Source organism: Oryctolagus cuniculus, chromosome 5, assembly GCF_964237555.1.
Source record: "Oryctolagus cuniculus chromosome 5, mOryCun1.1, whole genome shotgun sequence".
Lineage (NCBI taxonomy): Eukaryota > Metazoa > Chordata > Mammalia > Lagomorpha > Leporidae > Oryctolagus > Oryctolagus cuniculus.
The window spans coordinates 62,875,858-62,889,508 of record NC_091436.1 but is presented as its reverse complement, the minus strand read 5'-3'; the positions used below and the strand labels follow the sequence as shown (position 1 = coordinate 62,889,508).

General features: G+C 51.4%; 1 protein-coding gene across 2 annotated transcripts in view; it reads left to right on the top strand.

Moving 5' to 3' along the window:
- AFG1L (AFG1 like ATPase) overlaps nucleotides 1-7,122 on the top strand; it is a 193,765-nt gene extending 186,643 nt beyond the window's left edge. For both annotated transcript variants that reach the window (XM_070073732.1, XM_070073733.1), the window contains 2 exons: nucleotides 2,494-2,607; nucleotides 6,444-7,122. In XM_070073732.1, coding sequence (XP_069929833.1) covers nucleotides 2,494-2,607; nucleotides 6,444-6,572 — 243 coding nt within the window. In that variant the 3' untranslated portion in view covers nucleotides 6,573-7,122. The remainder of the gene's footprint in view (nucleotides 1-2,493; nucleotides 2,608-6,443) is intronic.
- Nucleotides 7,123-13,651: the final 6,529 nt, after the last annotated feature.

Here is a 13,651-nt window from a genome sequence, read left to right as displayed (position 1 = left end):
CGAAGACTGGCTTAGCCTCTCCGAGTTGCACCTGCCTTCCCTAAATAAAGGGGCTACTGATGGCATTTCTAGATTGCTGTGAGAACCACCAGTGTATATAAGGCTCTAAAAGCTTTGTCTGGCATCCAGTAAACTCTCAGCAAAGGTGAGGGCCATGCATAGTATATACCTGTAAATGCTTATTTGTAGTTGAAGCACAAGTACCATTTCCAATTAAAGATTATTTTACTGTTAGATACATTTTTTCCTCCTTATCCCTCATACGGGATTAAACGGAGCAGTGATTCTAAAATTGAAGGGACTTTGAGGGGTCAGGAGACGAGTAACCTCCTGGGCAGGAGAGGTAACATTTCAGTGTCACATTCACTTGTTCACATGGCCAGTCTCATCCCACCAGGCACGGGGGTAAGCACCTAAAATCCCATGGCAAGGGCAGCCAGGCCATGGAGCTTCCCTTGTGGAGCTCGTGGTCCAGCGTGGAATCAGCGTGAATCACGTGTCCACAGAACACAATGTCAGATCGCCACGGTGGCATGAGTCCCGGGCATAGGGAGGAGTCTGGCGCCATGGGAGTGTAGGCAGGGGCGAAGCCTGGGCCCAGGGAAGGCTTAGGAGGCTCCCCTGCTTCAGAGCCTTCGGGACTGCTTACAGTCCAGGTTCTAGAGCCCATGCCACTCCCACTGGGCCTGAGGCCTGATGGAACCTGCATTTTCTTGTGAACACTAAGAGGAGAGAGGGGGTATGGGGGGGTGCAGCCAGGGACCTGGGGTGGACTGAGCATGGAGGCTGAGTGGCAGCGCTGGTGCAGCTGCTGAGAGCAGCCTGCCTTGAGCAGTGGCAGCGAAATCTGCTGCTGGTGCCTGCAGCCCACAGGCCGGTGGCCAGGCAGGGAGTTGGGGGAGGGGTCTTGCGGGAGGCCCAAGGTGCAGAGAAGGAACGGTGGGCACCTGGGGGCGGCGCCCTGTGTTTCCAGGGCCAGGCCTTCAAGGAGAGAATGGTGCGGAGACTGCAATTTCTGCTGTCAGAGTGGGACGGCCAGAAACTCCATGTTTTTGGATTTCAGCTATAGGAGCACCGTACAGAAGGCTTGGGCTCCCACCCCTCAGTCCTGCCCCTAAAACCGACCTCACCTGCATTTTTCCTCTCCTTAAAGAAAAAAAAAAAAAAACCATCGCGCAGTATGAGGGAACAAACAGTCCTGCTAACATTTGCCTTAACTCAGTCACACATTGAAAGACTATCTTCTTCTTCAAGGCATAGTCACAGTTATCTTATTGCAAGAAATTGGGAGCATTCAACACATTGTCCTAGAATGCATTCATAGAAATTTGTGAAATAAGGATAGCCCCGGCTAGCGAAAATAGTGTCACTTATGATTAAAAGAATTTATGCGAGGAGGGAGACGGCCGTTTGGATGTAGAAAAGCCAGTCCCGAATGTCGACACATTATTTTAAAGTAATGGAGTGTGTATTTAAATAAGGATTTTCAAAGGGCAGCTGCAAATCCTGAAAACAGATTCAGGAACTCTTTAGCCATCCAGAGGAGGGCGCTCTGAATTTAAACATGAAAGAGGACTGTGAAACGTGAGAAAGACATAAGAAAGCTGTGTCCAGCCTAGGATCACATGTGCACGGGCGCTGGAGTACTTGTGTGTTCAGGACACGTTAACGGGCGGCTCAGCCCTTTCTGAAGGCTGCCCTGACAGGATGCTGCTGTAGATGTCCGTCCTGGAAGCTGGAGGGCTGATTAGAGCAGCGCTGTGCGCTGTGCGGCGGGGGAGCCCTGGGGAGCAGCCCCCGACGGCACCGTGTCTCAGCACCCTGGCGCTGGGTCACTTAACACACAGGAGGCGCTCGCTCACAGCCGCAGCGTCGCGGCGCTGCCAGGTAGCACCGCGTGGCCGCGGCTGCTCTCTCCGGGCGGGGAGGCCGGTGGCGTTTTCTCTTGGCCCCTGAGGGGCATCCACATCATGTGATCACAAGGCGGGAGGGGTGGGCAGCGAACAGGTGCGAACCGCAAGCATCAGAGGCTCTTAGGAGAGCGGCTAATCCGCGGGTGGAGGCGGAGCCGCAGTGGCTCAGTCACCCGCTGAAGGCCACACCTGTCCCTGTGTTGGGCTGAGGGTTCCGTGTCCAGCGCGGATTTTGGAGGGGACGCGGATATCCACACCACAGCAGTAGTGGGAGGAGACGCAGAAGGCTCTGGTCCGCCTGGTGAACTGAGACGTCTTCCGGCCTGGGATTTCCCAAACAAACCTCTGCTCCCTGCACACGTACAAAGCTACAAGGTGGAAAAACTGTGAAAAGTTCTATGCAGTTTCAAAATACCACTTTAAAGAGACAAACTATTAGGAAAAAAAAATAGATATTTTCAAAGCAAAGATCCAAAGTCCCTGATGTCATAAACAGGTTTTTCTTCTGTGAGGGAGCTGCCTTACCTGAGCTTGGAGAACGTAAAGACGGACACTGTTTACTCATTGCCCTCTTTTTCAGGTGCGCGTAATTTGCTCTGCGTCAGCTCCCATAGCGAGCTTATTTTTGCATCAACATCACGACAGTGAGCTGGAGCAAAGCAGAATACTGATGGACGATTTGGGGCTGAGCCAGGTAGGCGATATTAACATACTCGCTTTTTATTATCAAGCAGCCTCCTTGGTTCCATTGGATGCATGGCTGCGTTCTGAAGGAGGAGTGCAGCACACCCTTAACCGCTGATTGGTTTCTTTCTTCTTCCTTTTTTTTTTTTTTTTTTAAAGATTTATTTATGGTCGGTGCCGCGGCTCACGAGGCTAATCCTCCGCCTGCAGTGCCGGTACTCCGGGTTCTAGTCCCAGTTGGGGCGCCGGATTCTGTCCCGGCTGCTCTTCTTCCAGTCCAGCTCTCTGCTGTGGCCCAGGAAGGCAGTGGAGGATGACCCAAGTGCTTGGGCCCTGCACCCCATGGGAGACCGGGAGAAGCACCTGGCTCCTGCCATCGGATCAGCGCAGTGCGCCAGCTGCAGCGCACCAGCCGCAGCGGCCATTGGAGGGTGAACCAACAGCAAAGGAAGACCTTTCTCTCTGTCTCTCTCTCTCTCACTGTCCACTCTGCCTGTCAAAAAAAATTTTTTTTTATTTATTTGACAGTTACACAGAGAGAGAAAGAGAGGCAGAGAGAGAGAGAGGTCTTCCATCCATTGGTTCACTCCCCAGTTGGCTGCAATGGCCAGAGCTGTGCCAATCCGAAGCCAGGAGCCAGCAGCTTCTTCCAGATCTCCCATGTGGGTGCAGGGGCCCAATGACTTGGGCCATCTTCTACTGCTTTCCCAGGCCACAGCAGAGAGCTGGATGGGAAATGGAGCCTCCTGGTCTCAAACCAGCGGCCATATGGGATGCCGGCACTGCAGGCAGAGGCTTTACCTGCTATGCCACAGCACCAGCCCCTGTTTTCTTTCTTCCAAAGCCCATGTTGCAGACATTACTCACGGAACTTAGAGAATGACAGTCTGAGCATGGCCAGAACCCCAGTGACCACATGGTCCTTTCACGAACTTCCTTTTACATATGACAAACACAGAAGTCCAGGGGTGGGCATCCAGCCTCGTGGTGAAGGTGCCTGTGTCCTATGGTCACAGTGCCTGGCTTCAATTTCTAGTTTCAGCTTCCGACTGCTCACACAGACTCTTGGAGGCTGCAGGTGACGGCTGAAATCATTGAGTCCTATCACCCTTGTGGGGTTCTTGGCTCCTCCTTTCAGCCTGACCCAGCCCTGGGCTATTGTAGGCATTTGGGGAATGAACCATGAGATAAGAGTGTGCTCGCTTGCTCTCTTTCTCTCTGCCTCACAAATGAATAGATAAAAACAGAAAAACAGAACAAAACAAAGTCCAGAGAGGTGGGCTACTGGGCCTGCAATAACAGTGCTGAGTCACATCACGGAGCTGGACACCAGGGCGCCGCTCATTCTGCTACGCCACGCTGCCTTCTCTCACTGTCCTTCATCCCTGCTGGCTCTGCAGAGTGCACGGTGCAGGACTCAAGCAATGGGATGGCCATTCCAGGAGCGTGGAGGGTCTCGCACAGCCCAGGGACGACCAAGAAGTCCCCGATCCATCCCCCAGTGTCCGCGCAGCAGACATTTGCAGGGCACCTGTGTGCGCCAGGCTCTGTGCGAACTAACAGAAGCTGGCCCACTTCTCTGGGGCTTGGGGCCCGGTGACTCACCCCAGGCCCAGCAGAAGTGACTCTGCCTTTCTCTCTTCTCAACTATAGACAACTGAAATGTTAGACAGACTTTAAAGCTTTACTCAACTCACCCCAAGAATGAGCACCCCATCCTCCTGTCACCAGAGGAACGAGGATGCACTTCCTGCTGAACTTGAATAGAAAACATGCGTTCTTAAAGGGTCTCAGAGAAGCAGGCCCATCATCCTGTCAAAAGCAAACTTTCCCAACAGGGCTGCATACTGTGCCTCTCTGTGTTCAGGCTTAGGAGCACCTGTTTTTTCTCACCGTTCTGCAGGCTGGGGGCCCAAGATCAAGGCTCCAGATCCAGCATCGGTGAAGGCCCCTCCTGGGTTCACAGACTTGTCTGGAGTGTAGGGGGTCTGTCTGGAGCACTGGTCCCGATTGTGGGGGCGCTACCTTCAACACCCGGCCAACCCCCACCACCAGCACCTTGAGCGCTAGAATGTCAGCACATTGGACACATTGGGGAGATCCCAACATTCAGACCACAGCAGAGTGGACGTCAGTGATGGCGTGTGGACCCCGACACTGGGGCCATCAGAAATCTTGGCTTTCCAAGAGCAGTACTTCCATCCAAACATGGGCTTTGAGGAGCTGCATCAAGTCAGTTTCTAAAGACTTTAAAAAAAAAATTATTTATTTATTTGAAAGTCAGAGTCACACAGAGAGAGGAGAGACAGAGAGAGAGAAAGAGGTTTTCCATCTGATGGTTCACTCCCCAGTTGGTCGCAATGGCCAGAGTTGCACTGATCCGAAGCCAGGAGCCAGGAGATTCTTCCAGGTCTCCCATGCAGATGCAGGGGCCCAAGGACTTGGGCCATCTTCTACTGCTTTCCCAGGCCATAACAGAGAGCTGGATTGGAAATGGAGCAGCCGGGCCTCAAACTGGCGGCCATATGGGATCCAGGCACTTCAGGCCAGGGCGTTAACCCCCTGCACCACAGCACTGGCACCCTGAAGCCTTTTAAATCATTGGCCCTTAAAATTTTCCCTCTAGGGAGTCAGCACTGAGGCATAGCAGGTTAAGCTACTGCCTGCAGTGCCAGCATCCCATATGGGCACCAGTTTGAGTTCCTGGCTACTCCACTTCCAATCCAGCTCCCTGCTAATGGCCTGGGAAAGCAGCAGAGGATGCCCAAGTGCCTGAACCCCTGCATCCACGTGGGAGACCAGGAAGAAGCTCCTGGCTCCTGGCTTAAGCCTGGCCCAACCCTGGCTGTTGCAGCCATTTAGGGAGTGAACCAGTGGATGGAAGCGCTCGCTCGCTCTCTCTGTCTCTCTCTCTGACTTTGCCTTTCAAATAAATAAGTAAATCTTTAAAAAAAAAAAAAACAAAAAACCCTTCCCTCTAGGATTAGGGTTCAGACAGGGCAGGCACAGCCCCTGGGGCCCATCATATAGGAAGAAACCAGGGAATGCGACCTTGGTCCTGACGTTCACAGGGTCAGTGGGGAAGTAGACCTAGGAGTCCAGGATTGTTCTCTGGGAGAACATAGCAGCAAACCCCTGAGGAAACAGGATAACGAGAGCCCACCCGGTGGCCCCCAGCCCACGCTGGGATCACAGTCCTAGGCTGTTTCCCAACCTTGCGGGCACAGATGACCACCTGATGAGGGGACAAACGCCCCAGCGGCTGGTGCCCCTGCAGAGTTAGACCCGGGCATGTTCTCCAGGACCCAGGAGCCCTGGGCCTTGCAGTCACCCAGTTTGGAAAAGGCTCTTGGGAGTTTGTCCCGGGGGGGGGGGGGGCACTGAGGCAGCGGGAGGCTGCCCCAGGGCTTGCGGGGGTGTGCGGGAGCCTCTTCCTGGCCTGGCAGAACGGCTGCTTTTGCTACTAGTACTGCGCATGTGCACTCGGGAGAAGGAATTCCTTTTCCGTCTGGAATGCCCTTCCTGTGGATTTAGCAGAGATCCGGCACCACGGGCAAAACCTGCAAATCTGGATTTTCTGGAGGCGTCTCAGCTTTAATGAGCCTTCTAATGCTTCCCCTTTGGGTTTTCTTCCTGCTAATTAATGTGTTCTTCTATTACCTAATAGGTTTAGATCAGTTGACGCCCTAGTCTAAGAGATTATCTATGAAAAAGAATTTGTAGAAATTTATCCTAATCTAAATAGGGAAACCAAAAAAAAATTTTTTTTTCAAGCTGTACGTAGCACAGTGCGCCTTCCGCTTGGGCTGGTTGTAATCGGTGCTGGGCATCTGTGTCTGTGAGCAGGACTCGGCAGAAGGGCTCTCCATGTTTACGGGAGAAGAGGAAGTCTTTGCGTTCCAGCGCACCATTTCCCGACTCACCGAAATGCAGACTGAGCAGTACTGGAATGAAGGGGACAGAAGCAAGAAGTAGCTGGCACTCGGGCGCAGCGCAGCTCTGGACAGCTGGCGAATGCACAGAGAACTCGTCATCGTGAGCCCCAAAGGAATCACCTTCTCATTAACTACGCACTTTGCTCCTGGGACGTTCTAATCCCGTATTGCTGCTGAAGATGTAGTGGGTCAGTAAGTTACAGATGTACCATTTTTCTAGGTCTGCTTTTCACCTATTTATTTGGCCTCATTTCTGCACAGCAAATTGAAAATCATCAGGGCTGGCATTGTGGCGTAGCAGATAAAGCTACTGCCTGCAGCACCGGCATCCCATATGGGCACCAGTTGAAGTCCCGGCTGCTCCACTTCTGATCCAGCTCCCTGCTAATGTGCCTGGGAAGGCAGCAGAGCATGGCCCAAGTGCTTGGGCCCCTGCTACCCATATGGGAGACCCGGAAGAAGCTCTTGGCTTCGGCCTGACCCAGCCCTGTTCTCTGAGGCCATGTGGGGAGCAAACCAGTGAATGGAAGATCTCTCTCTCTCTGTAACGCAGTCTTTCAAATAAATAAATTAACTTTTAAAAATGAAAATTATCACTCCTGAAGATTAATGTTGGACAAGAGACTTCAGTTTCACATTAAACCCCCTGAATGAACCTCAAACACACAAACACATGCTAAATAGGCTTTGGCCACATGGATTCACATGCTAGAAACATGTTTTCTATAAGAGGAAACAAAGTGCATTCCAATGAAAAACAAAGATTTCTGATCTTACTAAAAACTAAAAGGCATAGCAATTAAAAATACAGATGTATACATGTGAGCTTGGGGAGTTATGAGTTACAGTAAACCTCCAGGCTCCAGGCTTCCTTGCATGACAAATACATGTTTTTACCACGAGATCAAGCTTGATCTCAAGCAGACATGGAGATGCCTGAAAAAAAAAAAAAAATCGAGAATTATGCTACCATCAAAGTAGCAGGTTGTGGAGTAAGGAGCAGAGTTGTGGCCAGCAGGCAAGATCTCAGACTCCGACAGCCAGAGGGAGAGCAGGGTCAGGAGTGGGGACTTGGGGCCGGCACTGTGGCGTACTGGGTTAAGCCATTGCCTGCAATGCCGGTACCCCAGATAGGCGCAGGTTCACATCTCAGCTGATCCAGTTCCCTGCTAATGCACCTGAGAAAGAAGCAGAAGGTGGCCCAAGTGTTGGATCCATTTTGAGAGGCCCGGATAAAGCTCCTGGGTCCTGGTCTTGGCCTGAGCCAACCCTGGCTATTTGTGTCCATCTGAGGAGTAAACTAGTAGATGGAAGATTCTCTCTCTCTCTCTCTCTCTCTCTCTCTCTAACTCTGACTTTCAAGTAAATAAATATAAAAAAAAAAAATAATGAGGACCCATGGGAGCGCATTGGGGGTGGGGCCAAGAATCAGCAACCTGTCAGACAGCTGAAGGGACTCCTGCCCTGGGGGCCAGGGGGGTGGGACGGGCTGTAAGCACATCCTGGTGGGATTCCACTCCCCCTCACTGCTGAGTCTGAGATGAGATGCACCACCAGCAAACAGAAAAGAACCCTGACAGGCCTATTTTAAATAAAGTCCGAGTTGTCCTTTGTTGAACTCATTCCTTGATTCATCTAAGTAAATCATGATTTTACAGACATTCCAAGGGGGATCTCAGGTGAGGATATTAATAGAGCCTACATTCTTCTTGCAAAAAAAAAAAAAAAAAAAAAGCCAGAAAAGAAACAAAATACAAAATCTTGTGAGAATCAAGCATTTTGTGGGGACAGGCATAGGTGAATTAGTTTAGACGAGGATTATAATTGCCAACATAAATAAGCTCTTTGAACCTGTTTATTTTATTAGTTAACGATCCACCCACATTAATCTGTTTCGACACTAACCTATTTAAGTCAAGATGAGCGGCTGCCCAAGCTCAGAGAAAAATCTAAATAAAGGTTTTTTAAAATCAAGTATGGTTGCAAAACATTTTTATTGACGTGAAATAGTCCCAACAAAGGCAGAAATAGAACACAGGGTAAGGCTGGCGCCGTGGCTCAATAGGCTAATCCTCCGCCTTGAGGCGCCAGCACACTGGGTTCTAGTCCCGGTCGGGGCGCCGGATTCTGTCCCAGTTGCCCCTCTTCCAGGCCAGCTCTCTGCTGTGGCCCGGGAGTGTAGTGGAGGATGGCCCAAGTGCTTGGGCCCTGCACCAGCATGGGAGACCAGGAGAAGCACCTGGCTCCTGCCTTCGGATCAGCGCGGGGCGGCCATTGGAGGGTGAACCAATGGCAAAGGAAGACCTTTTTCTCTGTCTCTCTCACTGTCCACTCTGCCTATCCCCCCCCCCCCAAAAAAAAGAACACAGGGTAAATTACCACTATGTGCCAGCTTTAGTCTAGCTGAAGGGTTAAAAAACTGGTCATGGAAAAGGGGCACAGGGGCCCTGTTCACACATGAGGAAGCTGAGGCTTGGCCAAGCGAGGCTGCTCAACCCCAGAGTCACGGCTTACAACTGCGGGGGTCGCCGACCATATTTATACCACAGTGCCTCCCACTCTCAAAAAGAGATCATGCGTACTATTGTTTCATTTTTAAAAATTCGAGTGAAGATGAATTTACAGCACACCGGTTGTCTTGGACTTAGTAAATGAGACACGCATCACCTTTGCCTTTAAATCTGAGCTTTTTCCTTGTACGTTTCTGTGGCGATTATTCTGTGTCTCCATAAAAAGACAGTGCAAACCGGGAGGCAGCCAGATACACAGCATGACTGCTAGAAAGAGGAAGTGTCCCCACGGGCGTGGCGTGTGCAGAGCTGTGGCCCCTCTCAAGTTCTGTTGGAAAGCATCACTGGAGGTCAGGTGTTTGGAATAAAATTTCATTTTTCCATCCGGGAATGTCGGTGAGGGCCCTGGGTCAATGACAGATTCCTATGTGGGGGCCGGCACTGCAGCGTAGCAGGTAAAGCCCCAGTCTGCAGCGCCGGCACTTATTCGAGTCCTGGCTGTTCACTTCCCATCCAACTCTCTGCTATGGCCTGGAAAAGCAACAGAAGATGGCCCAAGTCCTTGTGCCCCTGCACCCATGTGGGAGACCTGGAAGAAGCTCCTGGCTCCTGGCTTCAGATGGGCTCAGCTCGGGCTATTATGGCTTTTTGGGGAGTGAACCAATGCGTAGAAGACCTCTCTCTCTCTCCCTCTCCCTCTCCCTCTCCCTCTCCCTCTCCCTCTCCCTCTCCCTCTCCCTCTCCCTCTCCCTCTCCCTCTGTGTCTCTGTAACTTTGCCTTTCAAATAAATAAATAAATCTCTTTTTAAAAATCCTGTATAAGTCTCTGTGTCACTGCCTTTTAGTTTTTGTTCTAAGGAACTTGGCAATTTTCAAATGTTTCTGCAGGATCAAACTGGAGTTTGGACACGACTGAGCCACTGAGTGTGTGTCCCTCTCCGTCCCAGCTCCTGGCCTGCTTGCACTGGCCGCTGGGGACGAGCCGGGAGCTGGGAGCAGGGTTTACGAGGGCAGAAGGGCTGCAAGGGTTTGATGGGCCTGGCTTGGGAGTCAGGAGAGGGGAGGGGAGGGAGGGAGGAGCCCCATGGCCGGAACAACTCTCTGCGGCTCTCTCCACGGGGTCCCCTTCATAGAACAGCAACGTGAGAAAAGAGACAAGCCTTGAAGAACAGCCTGTAGCCGGAAGCAGTGTGGGAGCTCAGCAAGCAGTCACGCCCGAGCAAGCGAGCGGTGAACACGAGCCCTCTCGGCAGGCCGCTCCAGCTCCCGGCCACTCCTCTGACAGCCCGGGCAGTGCACTTCCTCCGCAGGCTCGCAGGGCGTCCCTCGGGCACGGGCTCTTCTTCCGAGGGCTCCACGAGTGCGCTGGAAGGCGGAGGGCGCAGCTGTGAGCAGATGGAGGCGGCTCCCGCTCGCCCAGGCGCCCGCACCGGAGACGTCTGAGTCCGGAAGATGCCGTGTGTGCCCTCCGGAAGAAGTTTCCAGACTTAAGTGGAGAAAAAGGAAAACTTTTCGTAGAAAAAGCAAAATGTGATTACTGCATTTGCCTATAGTAGTCCTCAGACCAAAAAAAAGGTGGACTTCCATAATTTTGATCTCTAAGGCCAAAGAGACTAATCATTTAATGAAACCTGTGCATTTTCAGTGGGATTTCAAATTTTAATCATAAGGACGTTTTTAGTTTTCCTGAAGCACATTTCCTGTACTTAGAATTATGCAAATAAAAGAATTCTTAAATTAGCTGGAATTTTAGGGAAAAAACTTAAAATTTCACTTGTAAAATATGTGAAGGGATGTGCTCCTATCCATGTGGTCATGCGTGCTGACTACATCCTGGGAACATCCTGGTAGCTAAGCTCGTTGGCTGCACGCACCAACCGTGTGACATGGGCACTGCTGCAAGTCGTTTTACAGACAGGAAACCGGAGGCACAGGAAACCACGAGAACAGCGTGGATCGCAGGACAGACAAGAACGCTTCAAGAAATTCACGGAAAATGAGTACCACGAAAAGGCTGCCTAGATGCCATCTTTCCAGCTTGTCTTTAATTCCAGTTTCCACGAATTTCTGATGTGCCCTCAGTAACGCTTTCAAAACCCTTATTTCTCACATTTTCCACTTCACGGCCTCTGTCCTGAGAGCAGCATTCCTGGGCCACATAACTGGAGCCTACTCCTGCAGAGTCCCCCTCTGAGATACAAAAACACCCCCAGGACTAGGGCCCGGTCTGCGGCATTCAGATTCCTGATCCATCGCAGCGAGTCATCAGGCGTCTGGCTAGATCCACTCCTCTCACAAGATCTCACGAAGATTTTCTTTGGAGATGAGTTTCTAACTTTTTATGAAAACAGAATGAAGATTCCATTTTTTTTTTCATTAGCAGACAGCAGTTCATTTTCCTAGACAGAAAATAAAAAAAATAAATAAAGACGGGCTTTTGGCTCAGCGTCTCCGACTCTGTCGAGTTCCCTAGGAACTTCCTGTTATCTCAGCGTCACTCAAGCCAGTCAAGCATCTACTGACCTCTGGCTGTGATGCATGAAGTTCCAGGGTGACATCTGTCTGTCTGTCTCGCTAATGCAGGCAGCCTTCCAGAGCTCTCTACAGTCTCCTCTCTCAAGGCTGTACCCCAGCAGCTAACTACTGATTTCTATGATGCCGTGGGAAGGAGTTAGAATTGGAAAATTGATTTCTGCCAGTGTGTGACCTTGAACAAGGTAGTGCTCTAAGCTTCAGTTTTCTTATAAGTGGGAACAACAGTGCTCATTTCATGGAGTTATTTCAGGGATGGTTGGTAAAAAGCACTTTGCAGTGAGTACTGTTTGCTAACGGTACTAATGATTCTGGTCATAACTCGACAATAAACCCCTAGCCTCCGCTTTGCATACAGCCCCTTAAGGAATATTCGCACAAGAGAAGATACATCTCAACCCCGTGGTTTCTAGCAGAAGGCAAAAGGCATGCATTAAATGGTCAGACACCAAGGGCATGGGATTCTGGCTTAATGAGATGCCGGTGAATATTGTTCCATTCAAATCTATTCTTTGAGGATTGTGTAACGCAAAGTGGACGGTTGCCTGTTAAAGATTTCCCTGAAAGAGGGCGCCATCTTGTGGTCAGTGTGTGAAGTGACTAGAAAAAAGTCCAAGGATTTACAGGGAAGAGCCATGGATGTCGGGGCTGCTCGTTCCCAGGCCTAGGACGCAGGTTCAGAGAGACAAGCACATTGGTCAGGTGTGGGGTCCCAGCATCAGTACTCATTGATGGCCCCCGAGGATTCCAGTGCGCAGCAGGCTTAGAACCACTGGCCAGACCATCCATGGAGCCCATGCGTGTGGCTGCACAGCCTGCGCGCACAGCAGCTGGGTTTCCTGACTCAGTGGCCAGGGCATGTTCACAGGAGCATAAGCTGTTTCTGTGATGCTTGTAGGTCTTGGAGCCCAGGTGAGGGGCATACCACGGCATCTTAAGACCCTCTCGGGCGGGGTGGGCCTTGCGGCACAGCAGGTTAAGCTGCCTCTTGGAATGGATGCTGGTGGCCCACGTTGGAGCCCCTGGTCTGAGTCTTGGCTGCTCCGTGCTTCTGATCCAGTTTTCTACTAATGCATCCTGGGAGGCAGTGGATGATGGCTCAGGTGCTTGGGTCCCTGCTACCCTGTGGGAGACCTGGGTGGAGTTCCTGGCTTCTGGCTTCTGGGGAGTGAACCAGCTCACTTGCGCGCTCTCTCTCTCTCTGTAAATAAGTATTTAAAGGAATAGAAAGACCGTCTCTGGTGCCTCCCAGTGCCTGCTCTTCTCCCCAGAGACTTGGACTCTTCTTTCGTTTCCCTCCCTCACTAACGACAAAACAGGAAGCACTTGCTGGTTTACAAAGCACCTGCTCCTACACCACCATCCACCCACAGGGGTTCTGAGACAGGTGTCGTTTTCCATGCTGCCTCTGAGGACACGGAGAAGCCAGGAGGTTGCATGGTCTGCCCAAGGCAGCACACAGCTGGCAAACAGGTGTCTCCTAGACCCAGATCCAATAGCCCCGCCTGATGAGTCGTCGCGGGCCTTGGAGGCTGGAATTGGGAAGACACGCGGAGCAGCATGTACACTGGTGCTTTCTTCACAGCGTTGCGTATGATGGGAAAGACGGAGTCGGCACTTGGCAAACTTTGAAAGGAGAATCTTCACAATCATTCCAGAGGAGGAGCTGTTGTCCCCACCAGTCTTTTATTTCATGAGAAAACAGAGCTGCAGAGCGACGAAGGAACTGGAGGCCTGCTGGGGTCCGTCCCCGGGACAGTGGCTGTGCCTGCGACCGAATCTGCAATGGTCTGAATCAGTGAACTTCACTGACGCGTGGCAGCATGGACAAAGCTCAAACCCTGTTGAGGGCCGGCTATGGCCAGTACCACTGGGGCGCACCCAGAAGCCCACACATAAGACAACACTACGATTTTCTTGAGCTCACAAAATCTAGATGTAACTCTGAAAGGTAGGTTGGAGGGAAAATGGCCTACATGTACTGGAGCCGATGCTTATGGAAGGAAGGAAGGAGATGAAATAGGCGTGGGAGATGAGGGAGGAGAACCAAGCCAAAGGAAGGCCTCGTGTGCATGAA